This window comes from Uranotaenia lowii, chromosome 3, assembly GCF_029784155.1.
Source record: "Uranotaenia lowii strain MFRU-FL chromosome 3, ASM2978415v1, whole genome shotgun sequence".
NCBI lineage: Eukaryota > Metazoa > Arthropoda > Insecta > Diptera > Culicidae > Uranotaenia > Uranotaenia lowii.
The window spans coordinates 215,971,097-215,993,192 of NC_073693.1; the positions used below are offsets into that span (position 1 = coordinate 215,971,097).

The following is a 22,096-nucleotide window of genomic DNA, read 5'->3' on the forward strand; positions in this document are numbered from 1 at the left end:
GAAAATTCGCCAAATTTGGTGGATTTTGTATTGTTTTTTTATCTTCTATCTGTTCCTATAAAAGTTATTCCATTCTATGATTCCAAAATTGATCAATAATTCTATTCTTCAATTAACTGAATAAATCTTATCGTTTTCTTAAAACTCAACGGAAATCATTTAAGGTCCTCTTATAACAATATTTAAAAACCTTTAGTAACTGAACATTTCAAAATCATCGAATGTTTGTTTTTTTTAGAGTTTGTTCGAAAAATTTCTGCCATATTTTCTGTGAGTTTTTTTTTAGAGAATATGACATTTACTGATATGACCGTAAAAATATTAAAAAAAAACAATTAATGGTGACCAATCTTCTAAAAAATGTTAGTCTTGTCAAGATTATTTAGCAAAAAAAACTAACTTAGTCAATTTGCAAGGTACTGGTTAGTTCCATTCCATGTCATTTTTCCAGGACCACGTTAAAAATTAATTGGCTATGAAAACTGTCACCAAAGCTTCCAAAATACAGAAGTATGAGCATCAGTAAGCCTTGATTGATTCTGGTGCCCTCTTGCTTTGGGTTATTTAGATGAAAATTTCTTAATATATTTGCTGAAATTCCTATGTTGAGAATAAAACATAAACAAAATTTTCTGCGTGGTCATAGAAATGCAAGTTCAAATACGAACTTTTATAATTAAGACGCGAACCCACGGTTGATGGAAAGGATGTTCAGAGTTTCCTCAGTACCTCAATGCTTGTAATTTCCTTCTAGTAAGAACTTTCTCCAGGAGGTGGTGCTGATATATATGTCCTTGCAGAAATATTTGAAGCATGCTCAGAGTTACCAATGTTGATTATAATATGTTTGCTACAATACTTAAAACTACTTAAAACTAATGTAAGCTATTGTTTTGTTGTTCTATGAAGTTGTTTTTGAATGCCTTCTTTAAAGGGGGAGTAGGGTCTAACGGGTAAAAAAAACACCATTTTCACGAATTTCTTTTCGAGCTATCGTTCAAACTATTGTATTCAAATTTTTTGCATTATACAAAGCATTGTTAAAAGAACATTTAGTAATTTTTTCGTAGAAAAATATTGAAAAATGAGCCGGTAACGGAGCACTTTCGAGGATGCCTTTTAGAAAACAGGATTTGCGGTGGACACTGTATCTCAGCACAGAATCATCTGAAGTCAAAAAATCAGAGCAAAATATGTTTAATAGATGTTTTTCTGGACCCCAACGATTTTATTTAACTTACAAAAATTTTTATGAAATTTTTGTGGCTTTATGAAGTAAAAACTACGATTTTTCACGAAAAAATCCGCCATTTTTTATCTGTAAAATCTCCCAAGAGTAAAAAAAAAGAAAAACTTTGGGGTTTTGTATTTTATATGTAGAAAATATGATCCAAATTTGAAAAGAATCGGTGATGTAGTTTTCAAATGACGATGTCCACTGACTTTAAAAATGTGCTTTCGAGAAAAACGCGTTTGAAGTTTCTGCTCTAGAAATGATGCAGTATCCGATAAGAGGAGATAAAGGCCTATAATTTCTACAGTTTTGCTTCGATTGACTTGAAAATTTGACACAACATTCTTGAAATGTTTTACAATTAGAAAATAAAAAAAAATCGATTTTTTGAAAGTGTTAGACCCTACTCCCCCCCTCAATTGTGTTTTGTTCATCGCTACGTCTATAATTTCACTTTGATTTGATTAATAGGTTGATGTTTTGCAAAGTCTTTGTCGTAAAGTTTAATGTAGAACAAATGTTTATTTCTTAATGGACGTGAGGGTGCGTAAAAATTTAGTTTTGAAAGTAATTCACGACTGTCCATTGTTTGTGTAACAACATCATTTACAAACGCAATTTGGGAAAATTCTCTGCGTTTACTGAGAGGTTCTATATCAATAAGCTTACAACGGAATTCATACGATGGGAGAGGAAAAGTGGTCCAATTGATTTTACGTAGCGCATTTAACGAAAATTGTTTTTGAACTGATTCGAGACGTTGCTCGTGAATAAGGATTCCATATGATGCTACAATACTTCACTGTCGAACGAACATAGGATATATAAAGTGATTTTATGGTGTACGGATCTTGAAAGTGTTTGCTGAAACGTTTTACAAATCCTAGCATGCAATTTGCTTTATTGATGATATTGTTCTGATGTTCTACAAACGTGAGTTTTGAATCCAGTATGACGCCGAGATCCCTTACAATTTTGCATTTTTGTACTGGTTGATTGCCTAATTTTGTTTCAATGATAGGGTGACTTTGTTTTCTGCTAAATGATATAGAGTTGCATTTTTAACATTCAATTGAAGTAAACTTTTGTTGCACCATTCAAAGAAAACATTGATTTCGTTTTGAAATGTTTCAACATCTTCGGTTGTTTTTATTCTCAGAAATAGTTTAATATCATCGGCATATATTAGGTATTCAATCCGTTTTAGAATAAAGGAAATGTCGTTAACGAACAGTATGAAAAGGAGAGGTCCTAAATGAGTCAAAACAAAATTGCATGTTTTTTTAACGGTTGAAGTTTTTGGTTAAAATTATCAAAGAAGGATCGAACTTTAGCTAGAGGTTTAATAAAGTTAATCTTCAGAAATATTCCAACAAAATATCCATAGAAAGTTCAACTCCAAGTAGAATTTAGATCTCTTCAAAGAAACATGTGAAACTGTGAGGTCCTACATGATTGTGTTGATTTAAAAATAAAACTCATCAGCTTCTAAATCAGCTTACCAAATAAACAATACGTTAATAAAAAAAAATACGCGTGATATAAAAAGCATGTTTTAGAAGACTGAACCCTAACTTTTGGTCGTTACACCATACTGCGGGGTTATCCAAAACTTTTGGAAGATAACCTAAGTAGCTATTTCAATAATTTTAAGTACATTGACAATTTTTTAACACAAAGTTGAACAAAAGTGATTGATGAGTTTGAAAAAAGAGTTCGAATCCAACTCGAATTTTGAAATTTGGTTCACTCCACCCTGAGAGAATCGGGTTTAAATTTTAAGTGCAGTTTTTGTAAAATGTCCCAACTTTTAGCTAGGTTTAAGTCATATCAACACATTATAAACATTTTGTCAAAAACATACAAGAAAGATATTGCTGACGATCTTTCGAATGAGATCAAAAGTATTGCAATATGTCATAAGATTAATAAGATATAGTCGATCAACATTTTCATGATTTTGAGGAGGTGATCCCACACTTTTGGCCGGCAGTGTATGTATAAGATTTCTTGTTAATTTAAAATTTAGCATTTCTTCATATCTTTTCTATCGAAAATAGTATCAATCATATTGGCTTCAAAAGTAGAATTTTAAAAGCTTTTTTTTACAAATTCTTTATTTGAAACGGCTCATACCTTTAGGCTTTAAGGAGCCAAACTCGTTTTGTTTTTTTTACAATAGTTTGCTTACTTCTAGTTCACTTCACTTTTTTTTTAAGAGAAAAGGAAATAGTTAGGGAAATATGAAAATTAAAAGAATTATAGACGAAGATCAACAGCTTTTAGGAAAAGATATATTTCGAACATGTAGTCCAAGTCTATCACAGCCAGCACATCTCTCACTGGCTGGCATTTCACTGGAACATCACTCACTGGAACATAGGGTGGTTTTCCTCGGGCCCCAAGGGAGTCTATAAAGTTCGATCTGGCGACAAGATGGACCTCGCACGACCAAACAATATGCTCGATGTCGTGGTAACCTTGGCCGCAACTACACAAATTGCTGCCAGCAAAATCAAAACGATAGAGTACCGCGTCTACGGAACAATGATTGGACATGAGACGGGAAAATATACGAATAAAATTCCGACTCAGGTTCAATCTATCAAACCATGGTTTAAGGCTTACCTTTGGGATAATCGAGTGGAGCCACCGACCCATCTCATCCTCGTCTCATTTGCACTGCCAGTTGACAAGAGAGTTTCTTCGAACTAAAAAGTAAAATTCGTTGAAGGCGATTTCATCGCTCCCACCTTTGCCTTCCATCGCTCCCACCTTTGCCAGAGAATTTTAAAAGTTGATATCAGCACAAGTTTCTAGGAATTTGCCTTCACTGATGGCTGTCTATCCACCTTTCTTTAGTTTTCCATAAAAAAAATTATTTTCTCTAGTTTTTTATTTCGTCGAGCATTCCACCCAAAATTTGAACCATAAAATGCAAGACTTTTCAACTTTAATGGCTTCAAAAAAATTAATTCCCTCAGATAATCATAACGCTTGCACATCAAAAGCTTTAAGGTTGATGGGACATCAAATTGTCGTAGAAAGAAAACTATTGGTTTCACCCGTTATTTTTAAATTTACAAAAACATGCGATTTTCATCCCACAAAGAAGAAGAGGTAAGTTGCAACAAATTTTGTTTTAAATGAAAAAAAAAAAAAAACAAATTAAAACGTTCGAATATTTATAGTTTATGATATATTTGTTACGCATAAAGCACCTATTCCTGTAAGTTTTGGTTTTGTTCGTAGTAATTTTACATTTTTCTGCCAAAAATGTTTTTTAAGAAAAAGCATCATTATGCTGCATTAGACCGCTGCAAAAAACTAAAAGCTTATTGCTCACATATATAATCTTTGATGCCTTTTTTGGTCACCAGGCATGCGTGTAAAATAAGAGATGATTTGGTTGATTCCTGAATTGACGCAAAGCGTTTCAATTTTGTGAGGAAATTTGTATGGAAGTAATTTTTTTTGCACATTAAATCATTCATAAAATTCAAATAAACTTAAAATGAAGTTGGTATTTGATTTATGGTTTTGACTTTTCATAAGCACAATTTTTGCTTACATGACATTTTTCGAATTTCATGAAAAAAGTTATAACCATTTCAAAATAGAAAAAAATCTGAATCTTATGAAAAGCATTTTTAAAATAGCAGACTTTGCTTGCTAGAGCTTTAAATAAATCAAAGAAATATTTTTGCAAAGATTATATAAATCAATAAATTCTCTGGCTATGCAAAGCAGTTTTTTGAGATTCTTTATTCTCTTCCTGCGGTTGCACAGTTTTCAAATAGGCAATTAAAAACGCAAAATTTAAAAAATAATTTTGAAAAAAAAATTGAATAACATTGATAACTTTTCTGAAATACAATTAAGGTTTGTACTTATTTCTGTTAAAAATTGTAAATCATTGCTAGATTTTTTAAATTTTCTATGTAAATCAAAAACATAAAAAAAACTATCTTACGATGTAAGAACCTATGTCATCATCATTTTGTTATCATTAAATGAGTGTTGAGGTATATGAATGTTGCATCTAACCCTGCTGTTGCATGCCCCGTTTGACATTTTGATACAAATATTTGAGCAACATATTAAAAACTATAATTCCAGTGGTCTGGTTTTTATAGGAATCGTTGAGAGCTAAAATAACGTCTAGCAATTCTAAATTTCCCAAAAAAAAATCACATCAATCAATCGTCGGGGTTGATGATAAATTTAACATTTCTTTAAATAAATCTTCCAAGTAAATCGGTTATCCAATTGAAGACTTATACGCAACAAATATGTTGAATGCCTAATTTCTAAATGCAGCAAAACAAAAATTTCATTATTCTGATATTTTTTTCTCTTTCGAAGTTGACCTTAACTTAACAAACCATCAACTTCTTTCTTTATGAGTTATAATGAAGGTAATGAGTTTTTTTTCGAAAATACTCTTGAACATTTTCTAAACTGTTGCAGGAAATTACATCATTGAAGTACATTGAAGTGTCTCTACTAAAAACGGTTGAACCGCAGACACCAGATACCCAGACTGACCACTGAAGGCTGATTTTGGCGCTTGTTCCGCAGCGCTATCTACGGGTTATCGTGAAACTAACGGCCATATACACAAAAGGAAAAATCTCGATATATCACACACACATTTGCATTGCGCTATTTGTTTTTTTACATCTAGCGATGAACACGCTCGTTTTTGATTACCTGCTTTTGATAGAAAAAAATAACACGATATATTTCGAGAACCACTAAAGAACCGTTTTTGAATTGGAGCGCATTAACCAAATGTGGTTAGAATTCAACCATAAAGCTTATAAAAAATACATCGACTTCGACAGAAATGAAAATTGAATGAAAACTTGAGATTATCTGCTCCACTTCCTTATTGCGTTGTGGTTGAAAAATAACCATTTTATGACATCTTTGGCTTCATTTGTGAAGATCACTTTCAACTGCAAGATTTCGTTAACCCCGAAACCACCGTCAAGGGTAAGTTCAAGTTTCCCGAGTAGAAAAATATTGTGACAACCCAATTATTTGTAAATAGTTATAAAACGATCTAGGACTTAGTGAGAAAACGACAAATGACATCGTACTGTTTAGAACTGTTAAATCAGTTGAATGGACGAGATTCTTTAAAAATTTTGTTGAACAATCTGTTTCAGTTAGAGTTTCTCAAAATCCTTCACCTAGCCGAATTGCCGCATTTATAGAGGTTTACAAAAACTGAATAGAACAAATGTAGAGGTAATATTTACAAAATTTGTAATGCTATTAAGCCCATTAAGTCATCATCTACAACAAAAAAAAACCATTTTTGAATTAGAGCGCATTAACCAAATTTGGTTAGAATTCAACCATAAAGCTTATAAAAAAATCGACTTCGGCAGAATCGTTTAAGATCTTAACAAAACGTTAGAATTATATTCGTAATTTATGTTACATTGATGGTATGTTTGACATTAGGAAACACACTTTAAACGATGTGTGAAGAAACTTATATCACAATTTTGATCAATAAAAATAAATTCAATTAATCCTCTTGCAATATTGCACGACGGTTTAATGTTTGAGTTCATTGGTAAACTTTTGGCATTTCTAGTTTTTTTTTTTGCCATAATTTACGACTAAAACAATGATTTTTCAACGATTTCAGGATGAGTATTTGCTTGACATCATGTAAAATCAAGAAAAAAATAAAAAGGCACCCGTTCGGACCATCCCAAAAAATCAGATCTAGAAGCAGCAAAAGTCAATAAAAAGCGTTTTCACGGTGAAACAATATTGCAGGTAGGATTGTTCGATCTCCTGGAAAATATCGATTCCCAAGATCGATTCAGCTGAATGGTTCCAGGATCGATCCACCTAAAAAATCGAGGCAAAAGGATCGATCTCTGAGAGATCGATCTTTTAAACTGGTGTTGAAGAAGTGTATTGCCTAAGGGCTGCTCTATGCTGAAATGAATAGTGAAAAATGATAGGAAAGATCATACATTTGAAAATAAAATGTATGAGCAATAAAAAATATGTTTTCTAATTCAACATCAGAATGTTTAACTTTTCATGACTTTGGTTGAGTATAAATGACATATCAAAAACAGAAAATAACATGAATTCAGAATCTTAGGTCATGACACAAAGGTAACGTGCTCAGCTATCATCTGGAAGGCTTCAATTCTTCAAGAATCCAAATTTTTGATGTATATTTTTTTTAAAGAGTAAAGAAAATATGAAAATATTAATTTGAGGAATTACACATTATTCAGTGATTTCGGAACCCTTGATAAGGCTCGAAGATTTCGTCAAGAAGTTGAACCTTGAGCATTCGATTACTAGAGCTTTTAACAAAAGTTCTGGTTTTCTTAATGGTATAGGAATAAAAAAACGCTACCTATTGCGTCGGTCTCATTTTTTTCCCATATAAAGCGGCCCATCAAATTTTTTTTTGGCATGGAAGCACCAATTATTAAAAGCAGTTATGGTGCAGGAATCAACATTTTGCACGAAACTGAATCTCAAAATCTCCGAAATATATAGAAAAAAAACTTCAAAAGATCGAAAGATCGGATCGAAAATATACCGATTTAATCGATTTTTCCAAGGATAAAGAATCGATCCAAAAAATCGGAAATTTGAGTTCAAAAGATCGATCTCGCAAAGATCGATCCAAGATCGACCAATCCTAATTGCAGGTCATTAAAAGGCAACCGGGAAAAAAGCTAAGTTTTTAAAAAAGAATTGTAATTGTATTGTCATATAAAAATTGTATTGTAATACAATACCGAAACCAAACAAAATTATTGTTTTATTTATACACACTACCAATTTTTTTTGTTGTAAAATTACATCATATATGTAAAGAAAAAGAAGCATCACATATGCCGGAAGAGCCGGATCCAGAATTAACTACCAGTTGCGCTAAAGATACCATCCACTTTCCGGTGACATTTTTCACAACGAAAAAAAATGATCAATTTAACAAATTATGTCCTATAAAAGTTTTTTTTTCCATTAGTTTGACCAACTTTTCATCGAACGTTTTCCTGAAAAAAAAGGAAAAAAAAGTTTTGAACGTTTTGAATTCATATATAAACATATCAGGTATACTCAGTTTGATAAAATTTGAAAACACTTTCTTAGAATTGAAAAAAAAAAAGTTTTCATAATAATCATTTTCAAGAAACAAAATTTCCCAGCATGTCAAAAGATATTCGTTTTACAATAATCATTGTATATCATTGTAAATCTACGACTTACACCGTCTTCTGGGTAAGTTCCCGAGCCTTAGCCTTCTTTGCGATGCGGGCCATAATCTTCGGTTCGAGCAGACCACCTCCCCAGCACTTGCGAATCTCCTGGTAGCGATCGTTGAAGTTGGTCTTGATGTTTTCAGCCAGCTAGGATAGATTGGCGCGGCCGGAGTTGTCCACCTGGGTCAGAGCAACACAGGTGCAGGTATTACGGAACACCAATGTTCCCAATCGGGACTTGCCCTTGATGATGCAGTACGGGATACCCATCTTACGGTACAGAGCCGGCAGGTAGATGACCAGCTCAATGTGGTCAACATCGTGAGCGATCACAACCAGCTAAGCCTTCTTCTGTTCGACTAGTTTGACGATGGTGTTGGCGCCCTGCCGGAGGTTCCTCCTTGCCAACGGCCTTGGCCTCAGCCTTAGCTTTCAATCGTTGGATCTTGGCGATCGGGTTTGCCGGGCGGTACTTCTCCAATAGACCGAACAGCAGTTGGGCCGTGTGTTTGTCCAGAGCCTGCGAGAACTGATGGTGATGGTGATTATATCACCTGAAAACGTCGACGATAAACAACACTGACAAAGTGTTGTACACGTTTTCATAATTTTTCTTGGTCAAATTTTGACTCATTTATTGAATATCGCACGTGTAATTGATTTTATCAATGGGTATAAAAAAACGAACGTGAACTCGCCACATCAAAATCAAAACATAGAACGAATTCACTCACACAGGCATACGCTATTTGACATTTCATGCAACGACAAGAAAATAAAAATGACCTTCGTTTGCATCAAGATAGCAATGTTCTTTTATTATTCAAAATTAATTATGGCTGTGTGGAAAAGTATTGAATTCGAAAAATAATACAGTGAAATTATTGCTTATTTATTGAAATGAACCTCATTCAAAATTATAATTTTTAGAAGAATGGATTCATTTTGTATACTAATTACTTTCGGACTATGGTTTAAACAAAACTTTAAATCGAAGAATTTTGCTAAATGTCAAAGGTGAAATATTTTTGGAAACAAAGAGAAATAGATTTGAAACAGACATTTTTAAATGTCTCAAATGCAGTGGATATTTTCCCTCGTTTTTCAAAAATTTCTTTTAGAAAAAAGTTGAACGGATAAAGATGGACAAAATAGTCTAAAAAATTAGGCTTTTTAGGTTAATTTTCCCCTTGTCCAGAATTATGCTTAAAAGGTGTCTGAGGTTATATTTCTCGCGTGAGCTTCCATTACGTCGTATGAAACAAAATGTAAACAAACAGTTTTATTACGAAAATTACAAAAGCTGACATTAACTAGTCGCAATTTCTTTCCATTTAGAATCATTATAGCCTGGACAACATATCATATATGTGAGATACAAATTTTCAAGTTGTTTTGATAAGTTTTGCGGCAGTTTTCTGTGAATTCTTAAGAAGTTTCATACGACGTAACACTGACGTGAAACAACCAGCATTATATCACGAACACTACCCGCAGCAGATAGGATTAAAGAGCTGGCCAATACATTCGTCACATTTTTTTATTCTACTTCAATTTTCAAATTGTCTAAAAAAGTTCTAATCAATCCAACGATAATGTCAATAACTTATTTCACTCCTCAAACCTATCTAGGTATGAGCCAAAAATTAAATTGGAATTCAATTTTTTCATGGATATTATATTACATATTATGTAGTTTTCCTTTTTTTTTGTCGTAGTAAACTATAAATCAACCAGATTAAGACGAACAATTCAGAACTCAATGAATTATTTCATGCGGACATTATAAATTTCAAACTGTCACTCAGCCGGATAAATTTAGAAATCAAAACCTAATCCCAAAATAATTGGCTCTCAACTAAAGACGTAATGTTTGTCTTTCTTTTTCATCTAAATCGATCAACGGTCATTGTTTAAACAACATTCATTTTTAATCATGATACAGTAAATTAAAAAAAAAGAATTCAACATTAAAGACAAAAACCAAAAAAAATATTTCAGAACGATCTTCAAACACTAATATGTGATTCAATGAAACCAGTTTTCATTTGGCTTGTTAATTATCAAGTGCATTTTTTTTTCTTGATGATGCACAATGGTTTCACGATGCCCCGATAGATGGCGTATGGTTTTGGGCGATTTGTAGTTGTATGGGCTCAACCGCCACTGATCAGTCTGGGTATCTGGTGTCTGCGGTTGAACCCTTTTTAAAAAATGAGTCGATAATTCCTTCAGTGTGAAGCAAAAAGTTTTTGACAAAAACATAGAAATTTCGAAATACAAGTCTACTTGCAGGCGCAATTTAAAACTCTTGGTAAGTTTTTGGATTAGTCACGGGAAAGAGGATGCTTTTCTAAATTTGCGACAGAAAATGTAATGAAAGAAGAAACATATTGAAAGCAAAACTCGTTGGTACGTCTGAAAATTTACTAAGAAACAGTAGTTTTTTTCAATTTTAAATAGATTAACTTAAGCTGATAGTACAAATCATTTATCAAAGTAACTTTTCATACCAAATAAAAAAGGAATTTACTTTTATTGAACCAGTCTTTTAGTTAGTATAAAATGGCAACGTTTTTCTAAGCTTCTTTGAAAAGTTTTCTTACCGTTTCGATACTAGCAGAAACTATTGTTTCTACTTCCAGGTCAAAAGATCGAAATGAATAGATCAAATTGTGTACCTCTGGGAATAGTTTAGTATCCATCCGAATAAGCTACGAGATAGACGTTTCAAAACCAGGATAAGAAACTCCAAATCTTCTGATAAGAAGTTTTATTTAAAGATGAAGCTGTTCCTAGCAAGTGAGTTATACCCAATGTAAGTTTTTTTATGACCTTCCATAAATGTAACTTTTTTTTTCCTCCAACAGTTTGCTTTGTGGCAACGATGCCGTCCTTATTCGAGGCTACAAACTACTGCGAACCTTCGCTCTGTGACGATGATGAAACTCACGTAGCGTGTGATGCCGGTTCTGAACTCGAAAAATCATCCTGTAAAGTGATCCCGGTCGAAAGTGCCGAACAATCTTTGATCGTCAAGCTGCACAACGAATTTCGTAACAAAGTTGCCACCGGGAAGCAGGAATACCCGGGAGGATTCTATCCGGAGGCGGCCAGAATGACCACCATGGTAAGAAATTTCAGCCATTTTGAAAACAAAATTTTTAGGAATTTTCTTCTTTTTTCCCTCGTTTAGCAATGGGACGATGACTTGGCATTCGTGGCTGCTGCCAACGCTAGGAAGTGTGAGTTCGAGCATGATCAGTGTCGCAACTCGGTCCGTTACCCTGCATCCGGTCAGAACATTGCCTATTCCGGTCAATCGAGTGCCAAAGCTGACGTCAGTGCTGTGATCACCAAGCTGATCAACAAATGGTACGGCGAGTATAAGGACGCTAATCCCGAATACACCGCAGAGTATCCCAAGGACTATGAAGGGTAAGTTTTTCGCCGGCGAAAACGAATATTGTAGAAGCAACAATCTAACGGTACCGTGTATCGTTCTTCTTCTATTTCAGACCTGCTATCGGACATTTCACCCAAATCATTGCGGATCGTGCTGACCGGATTGGATGCGCTATGGTTCAGTGGACTGAGAAGCCCTGGGTTAAGTTCTATTTGGTGTGCAACTACGCTAGGACCAACGTCATCGAAAAAGCCATTTACGTTGCAGGAGACGTTGCCTCGGAATGCACTACGGGCACCAATAGTGACTATCCGGGCTTGTGCAGTGAAGAGGAACCAGTTGACTATGCACTGTAGATAGTGTTCAGTTCTATTTAACCTTATTTTTTAATCAACGAAAAACAAAGAAAAATTGACAGTTTTAAAGTATACAAAGTGATAATAAGTTAAGATCAAAAGTATTTGTCCCTTTTCTATTCGAAATCAAAAATATAATGACGAAATTGAACTTTTGTTTTCATTTAAACTTTAAACTTTGAATAGGGAATTTTCATACCAACGAACAATCAAATTACTCATATTGATTAACTTTCTGGTCTCAATACATCCAACCGCTGGTAGCAATAACATTAATTTATTTTTTACTTCAATTTCAGTGAAAGTAAAAATTGTTTTAAAGAAGGGGAATATTTGATACTTTCATCAACAAAATTTTATTTTAAAATATAGTGTTCATGTTTAAAAACCTCTGAGTTTAAAATTTGGAACACTAAAAAATGTTTAAATCTTTAATACAATTGAACTATCAAGCTTATTCAAACCGAATTCTCCATTTGCATCAAAATTCTGGAATTGCGAAAGTTAAAAGTCAAATGGATTTCTGAGATGAATCAGATAATGCTCAGAGTTTTTTTTATGTTTATAATTAGCTCTAATTTTAAGTTTAACTGTTTTAAATATTTGTAAAAAAATATCTCAACTAAAACAACTTTGAAAATCACTAACTTTGAACAATTTAACAAAATAGACCATTTAGTAGGTTTGTATTTTTTTTTGGCTATTCAAACAGTTGGCTACTAAACTTAATTGGACTTGATTTACGGGTGCCTCAAAGCGCTCAAAATTTCGGTCTCTTTTTTTTTATCTTCAAAGGGGGTCGGAAATCGGAATAATTGAGATTTTTATTTTGATGGCAAAAGACTTAGAATTCCATGAAACGACGAGATTTGGTGTTATATAAAAAAATGTTTGGCCAAAATTCGACTTTCGACTCAGTCGGTTTTTCGAAAAAAAAAAACAGCCGGTTTAAGAAGCCGATTTTTGACCAAAATTTTTTTTCTAGATAACACCAGTTTTCGACGTTTAATGCGGTTCTCAGATATTTGGCACTAATATATTGAATTTTCGAATTCCCTTTGGTCCCCCTTTAGATGCTTTTCGAAATTTTTAAATCGATTTTGACTATGTTTTCTTTTAAATAAAATCAGTTTATGTATTTTTATGTCATTTGGCATCAATTTATAAATTTTGGGTTTTTCCGCTTTCCTTGAGTCTCTTCTACAAAATGTATATGACGCATTTCAGAGTCGTAGACCTCATAGAGGGGGGTTTTAGGCCACCCATTTTTTTCTATGATAGTTTTGCTAAAACAATGCATAAATAATACAAAATAAAAAGAATTGTTTTTATACTATTTTTAAGTTCTTTCACCTTAATAGCTTTATGTATTACATAGAAAATTTTGAAAATATGTCTCTAAATCTTTGAAATAGTAAAACAGGAAACTTGAAATATTCGAATTAACTCAAAAATTAGATAAGTTAAGCTCAATTGATTTGGAATCTTTTTTAAGAAAGCCTTCACAATGAATCAACCTTTCAAAAGTTGAAAAAATAGATTTTAATTTACGGTTCAAATCTAATTCTTGCTAAATCATTCCAAATTTTATGTTGAAGTTTCGCTTTTGAAAAAACTGGACTATAAACAATGTTAAACAATACACCAAAACGATGTTAGAAAATATTTTGAATGTAATACAAAATCAAATGTAAAAGATTTAAAATGATGATTCGGACCGATAACCAAAAATTGATACATAATTCGCAATATGAGAAAAAAATGCAATTAAAAATTTTATAATACGGAACCTAAACCTCTGGAATGAGTTTAATTTCATGTAAAATTTAATGTTCAGAAACGAGTTTAAATCAACGAGGAAGAAAATTTCAAAAACTGCAGCAGAAATCTGAGCCCGTGATGAGTTTTTGGCATTATCTATGAGTCAAGATTGATACTCTTGAATAACCTTACTGAATGATCAAAATTTGATTAAAAATTTCAAATTTTTAGTAAAGAGTAGAATACTTCGCTTGCCTTTCTGGGCCGTCATGGGGGGGGGGTGTAAAACCCCCAAAACACCCCCCTCCCTCCCCCGTTCCTACGGCCATGACCCATTTGTCTGCCACCTTAATGTATATATCTCGAACTTTCATTACGTAGAATGGAAAATTCTATGAATGCTGCAAAAGTTATCGAAATAATTTTTTCGTAATAAAACTGTTTGTTCAATTTGAAAGCGATAGAAAATAGGAAGACTATTAATTGTTTGACCGTAAACCGTAATCTGTAATCCTTGTTACTTTATTCGGGTGTATCCAAATAAAACAATTTCTTCGGGACCCTCAATGAATCCTAGAAATCTTTAATTTTTTAATGGGCGCAACCTGAAATCCCTGTTAAAACTTTCTTGACCTTGAGTGTCAATTTGACACTCCTCGCTTAAAACCGCTAGTCTCTTGTGTTTCTTAACCAATTTAAAAAAAAAAAAATAGTTTTTAAGACCACGAAATGATACTTAAATATGTTTTTCAGATATCATTCAAGCACTTGAGCATTCCATTATTCAAAGTCTGAGAAAAAAAAATCCAATAAAACATGTTTCGGAAAAAAGGATATAGGTCAGCTACGCAATGCTTAAAACAATTTCACTCAGTGTCCTAAAAAACTGAAGTTAGAAGTATATATGTACGTTGTATATAAGGATATATTTTTTTTTTAATTTTTTTAAATCATGATCACAAAAATGTAAAAAAATGGCGTGAAAACTGTACTTTTCAATCATTGAACCGTTTTGGCATTTTTTATATTCAGACTTAACTTACGAATATTTAGACAATTTTTCCCCTTTTTTATATTTCATATGTTTGAAAAATATCGCAGCGTTCATGTAATGTAAACTCCACTAGAATTGGTATGAAATTGGCTTCTGGTGAATATAAATGTATTGCTGAAATCTTGTGAAAATGTACTGAAGATCCAGTGCAAAGTTGAATTTAAGTGCAGGAAAATCTGAGAATTTGCAAGTTTACAAAAAGTTCTAAAAATAGCTAATTTTAAAAATTCGTCAAAAATTCTGCGTTACGTATTTTAACAACATAAAAATGTGCCAAATTATGTCAACTTTCCAATCAATTTTTCAAAAATTTATCTGGTGTGACTTAAACAATGTTGACGGTTCATTGATTGAAAGTACGGATTTTACACCTTTAAAAAAAAACATATTCTTATATGCAGCGCCTAGCTTCTAACTTCAGCTTTTTTGGACACTAAGTGAATTTTTTTTGAGCATTCCATAGCTGATCTACAGTCTTTTTTCCGAAGCATATTTTTTTCGGACTTTTTTTTCTTAGACTTTGAATAACGAAAAACTGAAGTGTCTTTTGAGTTACATTACGAGGTTTTTATAACTATTAACTTTATGAAAATCGGTTGAGAAACTAGAGAGCCATATTGGTTTGAGTCAGGAGTATCAAATTGACACTCCAGGGACTGTTACGGGTAAAAATTTCAGGGACGGATGAGGGTTAACTGGAAAACTAATAGAGCAAATGGAACCAAATTTTACATGAGAGGGTATTTGGATACGAGAAATGTTTTTTTTAGATTATTTGAGACCAATAGAGCAATTAGAAAGGGGGCTTCCATACATTTTTTGTTGAACAGAAGAACAAATCAATCAAACGGATACAAACTTGGCATGGGAGGTTATGTGAATACAAGCAATATTTCTATGAGTTTTTAGAGCCCTCCCTTCTTCAATTGGGAAGATAAGAAGAGTGGAGTGGGGCTCTCATACAATTTTTATATCGCATAACACTAGATGTATTCTAGCAAATGGAACCAAATTTGGCATGAAGAAGTTTTTGAGTACTAAAAAGGTTTCTTTTGATATTCTATATCACTCAATCGTTCCTGAGTGGAGATAGGAAAAGAGTAGAGTGTCCATTCTCGGAAACTTCCGGGAATCGAAAATTTTCGAGTATTTTTGAATCCCGGGAAACGATTGAAAAATCCCGAAAATTCCCGAACCCAAAAAAAGACCTAAACCTGCTGCTGATAATGTAGATAAAATGTCACATATGCTGTACATAAGCTTTTTAAACTAATCAACAGCTTGTTCCATTCGTAACCTTTTTTCACCCAAGGTAGACTCTTTGGCCCAATGGCGACTTTTTCTTGTCCTTGACCTTTCGTACAGTAGATTACCTATTTATGGAAAGCAGAAAATCAAGTTCCATACATATATATTTTTTACAGTCCTCCCAGGAAGAGGATGTTCAGATTTATCCATTACCGGGAACGTAAAAATGGTCAAGAAATTGACACTCTAGAAAAGAGAAGGACTCCCATACAACTTTTTCTGCACAACTTGAGAACTTGAATAAATATAATTCAGTGTTCAGTATGACCCATATAAAAAATGCGAAAATTTGTTGGAGTTTGTTGTACTTTTTCTCTTCTCCGGAGTAAGACCTCGCATTTTGAAATGTAACCCCAAACTAAATGTTTTTTTTTATGTTATCACGTACAGAAATGTGTATACAAAAGGACGCAGCCAGTAGAATTAGAAAACAAAATATTCGATTCAAAATGACCGTTACATTAGGTGTGCTTAAAATTTCTGGGACAGCTTATAGTTATACAGGTCCTCAGATGAAATGTTGTTAATAATTGAATTTAATAGAAGATTATATCTGGATAAAAAAAATTAAAAATTCAATGAATTTAAAAATAAAAATTTGAAATTCCATTTTCATCCTTCATTAAAAAGTGATGACTTTTATGTTGAAATTAAATTCAAATTGATGCCGTTAACAAAAATCTATTTATATTTTTTCTACAAATTTCAGTTAATTTTGCAAGGTATACCAAAGCTCGCTGGGTCAGCTAGTATATTTATATTTTCTATTTAGATTCGTAATGAAGTTCAAATAATTATGACCTCACTGTACAATATTACGCTTACTATAACTACATATCAAAGCGCCTACTATTTTCTATTCTGCTTTGTTTATTTATAGAGGATTTTGACCAACTTGTGTAACGGATTCATATAAAGGGTGATACGGTCAAAATTTGGTCAATATCAACTTGACGTATTTTTTTTTCAATTTTGCATTTAAAAAACCTGAACACCCCTCATTTTGAAGGTGTGTGTATAGAATGTTGCCCCTATTTTGATTTTGTAATTCACTCTTCAGTTGTCAAAATGCCGTCCAAGAAAGAAGAGCAGCGTATCAAAATTTTGCTCGCGCATCGCAAAAATCCGAGCTACTCGCACGCAAACCTGGCACCAATTAAAGTAAATAAAGTGTTTGGGGACCGTTTTTCGACAGCCAGGAAGTCTGGATCGGGGGGAAATCGAAAACCGGAAGCCGCTGAGACGACAAAGAGAGTTGACGAAGTTTGACTGCGTGGTAATGGACGATGAAACCTACGTCAAAGCCGACTACAAGCAGCTTCCGGGATAGGAGTTTTATACGGCAAAAAGAAGGGGAAAGGTAGCAGATATTTTCAAGCACATGAAACTGTCAAAGTTCGCGAAGAAATATCTGGTTTGGAAAGCCATCTGTACCTGTGGCTTGAAAAGCAGCATTTTCATAACCTCCGGGACAGTCAACCAAGAAATTTACGTGAAAGAGTGTTTGAATAAACGTCTGCTGCCTTTCCTGAAGAAACACGGTTGTTCCGTACTGTTTTGGCCGGATTTGGCTCTTTGCCATTACGGTAAAAAGGCCATGGAGTGGTACGCCGCCAACAACGTGCAGGTGGTTCCCAAGGACAAGAACCTTTCCAATACGCCAGAGCTCCGCCCAATTGAGGAATACTGGGCTATTGTCAAGCGGAACCTAAAGAAGACCAAAAAAAAAACTGCTAAGGGCGAGCAGCAGTTCAAGGCAAACTGGCTTTCTGCGGCGAAGGAGGTGGATAAGGTGGCTGTACAAAATCTGATGGCAGGGGTTAAGCGTAAGGCCAGGCAATTCGGATTTGGAAAACCGAAAGCCTAACTGAATATTTTTCCTGAATTTTATACTGATTAAACTTGAAAAAGAAATTTAGATTGATTTTTTAAATAAACGATTTCACCGAGTTACACGCGTTTTCCCTTGACCAAATATTGACCTTATCACCCTCTAAAAACGATGTGTAGTTGATACTATTCTATAATTGCAATTGTAATAATCAACGTTTTTGTGTAACCTGAAACTGGTTTAAAACTCTTAATTAAAATTATCAGTGCTTTTGCCTCGTTGCCGAAAAAATAGTCGGATGATAACGGGATAGTTTAAATTATTATTTTGAGTAAGTATTTTGAATTTTAGGACTGAATTTGATCGTCTGTCGTCAAATCACTTACTTCTTGGTATTAAAACAGCGTTAGCATGTAATAGCAACTATCTCTTCTTGATACTGAAAATTCTGAATGAACACATAATTTATAACAGTCACAATGAAATTAACATTCCATCGGGGCTTCATAAATCCATAATATTTTGAGTTAGATTTCTGTTTTGCAACAGCTGTATTTTATCATTTGGAGGATCTTAATATAAAAAATGTGGAAGATTTAGACCGGTTAAATGTAAAATGTAATTCTCAAATAGATCTTCAATGAAGTTGTCTAGAGAGTTTGATTATCTTTTATTAACAAAAATATGAGATTAAGAGTTGCAATTGCAATTAAAAATGTATCATGATGTTTAAAAATTAGATTTAGGTAATCAAAAAAAAAAAAAAAAGAAACCCTTCAATCCAAAGCTTATCAATTTTCTATTTGAATCATTTTCAAAAGGCGATGATTTACATAAGCGGTAAAATAATTGGAGAAATATTGTTGCCTTTTGATGCTATACATGCTATACATTTGTACCTAATGAAAAAAGAAAATAAATTAGCACTCTTAAACGGAACCTTGGAATCCTTGGCCCATGTGTTTTAAATCTAAAATGGCTATTGACAGTTAGTTTTCAAACTTAACATTATTCCAGATTAATTTTCTTTAGATAAAAATTCCCCTAGATTAGATATAAAATTAATAATACAAAAATAAATAAAGGCCGTTTGAAGGCAGGATTTAAAAAAAGCGACTACATAGGCAGCATACATACATAAATTTCATTTCTTTCCAAAGCAATGAAAACTACACCAATTGGGCGTTATCCAACACCTTATTCGTACTTATTGGAAGGACGTAAGAGAGCGCATGATTTTGCTCTTATAAACCTTCAAATCGTTGATAGCGACAATATTTTCCAGTTTTCTCATTGGTCAATATTACTTATTTTCCATCTGATTTTCAGCCATCTGGATGCTCCGCTGGTTGCAGAGAGAACATGACGATGATTTTCACTTGAAGCCCGCGTGAGCGCAATAGATAGGTTCTACCAATGTTAGTTTGTGCTAGTTTGTGAGCCGTTCCCACTAAGAAAAGAGAAGGGTTGGAGAATCCGTACATTTTGGCATAGCCTAGCTTGATTGTTTTTTAAAGAGAAAAATTGCCGTCGATAAGAATCGAACTTACAACAACTTTCTACTTTTATCTTATCCATCCGACAGTTTAACTGGTGTACCACCTGAAACATGGAGAATCCGTATATTTTGGCATAATTTAAAAACTCACAAAACTTAAAAAAAAAGAGTAAAAATTTCACATTCACAAGATCACATGTTGATACAAATGAAAAACTAAAATTAAAGACAATGTACATAAAGCGGTAATCTACGTTAGACACAAGGGGCTGAAAGAGAAGGAAATTTCCGAACTGACATTTCAGTACCGCACTGACGTTTTGGTACCAAAATGCCATTTAAATCAAAGGGGAACTGACGTTCTGGTTCCAAAAAGTCGGTACGGTCCGTTTGTATGTGATTTGACAGTTGCTTCAGTCCTTTGGTTAGACATAAAACAATTTTTCTTCGGAATACATCACGCGAAACGTCAAAGTCGAAGTACTCTGAGTAGCGGTTAAATGTTTTTATAACATCTAATAGAGCTGTGTTGGCCCCATAGTTGTTCAGCCGGAGAGGGACAAATCTCTGAAGATCACGATTCTTCAAAACTCGTGGTCGTACGTTGAGTCGAAGTTCCTCTAACAATGCGGGCCAGTCTATTCTCGATGAGAGCAAATCAGCAACGACCGAAGCTCGTGTGGCGGTCCGGCGGACTTGCAGCGTGTCGATGTCGATTAGACAACAGCGGCTCTCGTAGCTGGGAAGTCGGAACGGGTCGTGCCAGTTGAGTTGTCGGAGAGCGTATCGCAAAAAATGCCGTTGGATGGCCTCAATACGCTCTGAGCCGTTTTGATAATATGGGCACCAAACAGCCGAGGCATATTCAAGGGTCGATCGAACCAAGCTACAATGAAGAATGAAGATTCTTCAAGCAGTAGACATCCTTGAAGTCTTTTGTCATGCGGAAAAGAAGACCTAGACATCTAGAGGCTTTGTCGACGATGTAGTTTGTGTGAATCTTGAAATCCAACCGTGCGTCAAGAATCACGCCAAGATCTTTTACTTGTTCGACGCGAACGATAGCCTCGTTTTCAAGATGATAAATGGGAGATAACGGGATCCGCTCGCGAGAAAACGAAATTACTGCGCATTTACTACGATTCAGGGGAAGGCAATTGACATCACACCAAGAGGCGAAGAGGTTGAACTGGCTCTGTTAGCAGCGCCAAGTCGAACCCCTCGGTTGATCGAGAATGATCAGGCAAATCGACGATCGATGATCGTATGACAGATGTCAGCTTAGACAGATCTGAGAGTGATTAGGCAATTCTTCTATCGTTATTTCAAGAGTTCACATGCTTTTTGATTAATGGTTCTCGTGTTTTCTGAAATTGTAACTTCTAATTAAAGTTGATCCGGAATAGTTACGGTAAGATTAGGATAAGAAGTTGTACCGGTCTAGTTGAGGTTAACTCCAGAGTGAGTCTTGAGCCGGTAAGGTTTCCATAAAATGCAATTAGCGCCTGAAATTAAGACTTACCTAATAATATTGTTATTATACAGCTTAAATATTTATTCCCGCTATTATTGATGAGAATTGCCTCAAGAAAATATGAAGATGTAAACTAAATGTAAGTCACAAAAATCTCCACATTGTTTTTCGATATCTCATTTCGACAAATCTTTTCAGGAGATTTTTAATCCAACTTTAAATACAGCGATTCAAAAATCCAGAAACAATACTGTTTTCTTAAAACCATTGGCAATCTCAACAGGCTCTGTAAGAAGTTTACATCCTCGGGACCGTTGATGCGGCGATACAGTTTCAGGTCATCAGCATACGCTAGTTTTAGACCATCAAGGAGCAACAGCACGTCGTTGAAGTATATCAGGAATATTATTGGTCCTAGATGACTTCCTTAAGGCATTCAGGATTTGCAGAGAATTTACTGGAAAATAATTCACCTATTCGAACAATGAGTTTTCGTCCAACCAGGTAGCTGCGGAACCATTCCAGTAAAGACCCGCAGATACCAATACGATCGAGTTTGGCGATGGCTATGTCATGGTTCAACTTGTCGAAAGCAGCTGACAGGTCAGTGTACATGACGTCGGTTTGAGATCCCATGGCGAAACTGTCTTGCATAGTAGACGTGAATGTCAACAGGTTTGTAGTCGTAGAGCGCTTAGGCATGAATCCATGTTGTTCATTTGAAAAATAAGGCTTGCAATACGTAAAAATGGGTTCCAAAACAACCAGCTCGAACAATATGGCTATCGCACATAATGCAGAAATGCCACGATAGTTGTTCACATTTCGTCTGTCCCCTTTTTTGTGCACCGGAAACATGTAGGCCTCTTTCCATATGGATGGGAACGTAGACTCATCGAGTGAAACTTGGAAGAT

At 34.2% G+C, this 22,096-nt stretch overlaps 1 protein-coding gene and 1 pseudogene across 1 annotated transcript; one reads left to right on the top strand and one right to left on the bottom strand.

Annotated features, from left to right (window-relative positions):
* Positions 1-8,157: 8,157 nt before the first annotated feature.
* On the bottom strand, positions 8,158-11,198 carry LOC129753083 (60S ribosomal protein L7a-like; annotated as a pseudogene).
* A 2-nt stretch (positions 11,199-11,200) lies between these two features.
* LOC129755390 (antigen 5 like allergen Cul n 1-like) lies at positions 11,201-12,401 on the top strand. Its single transcript, XM_055751845.1, has 4 exons — positions 11,201-11,295; positions 11,364-11,623; positions 11,690-11,931; positions 12,012-12,401. Exons 1-4 carry the CDS (start codon positions 11,277-11,279, stop codon positions 12,253-12,255), a joined length of 765 nt encoding a protein of 254 aa, XP_055607820.1. The 5' UTR covers positions 11,201-11,276; the 3' UTR covers positions 12,256-12,401.
* The last annotated feature ends 9,695 nt before the right edge of the window (positions 12,402-22,096 follow it).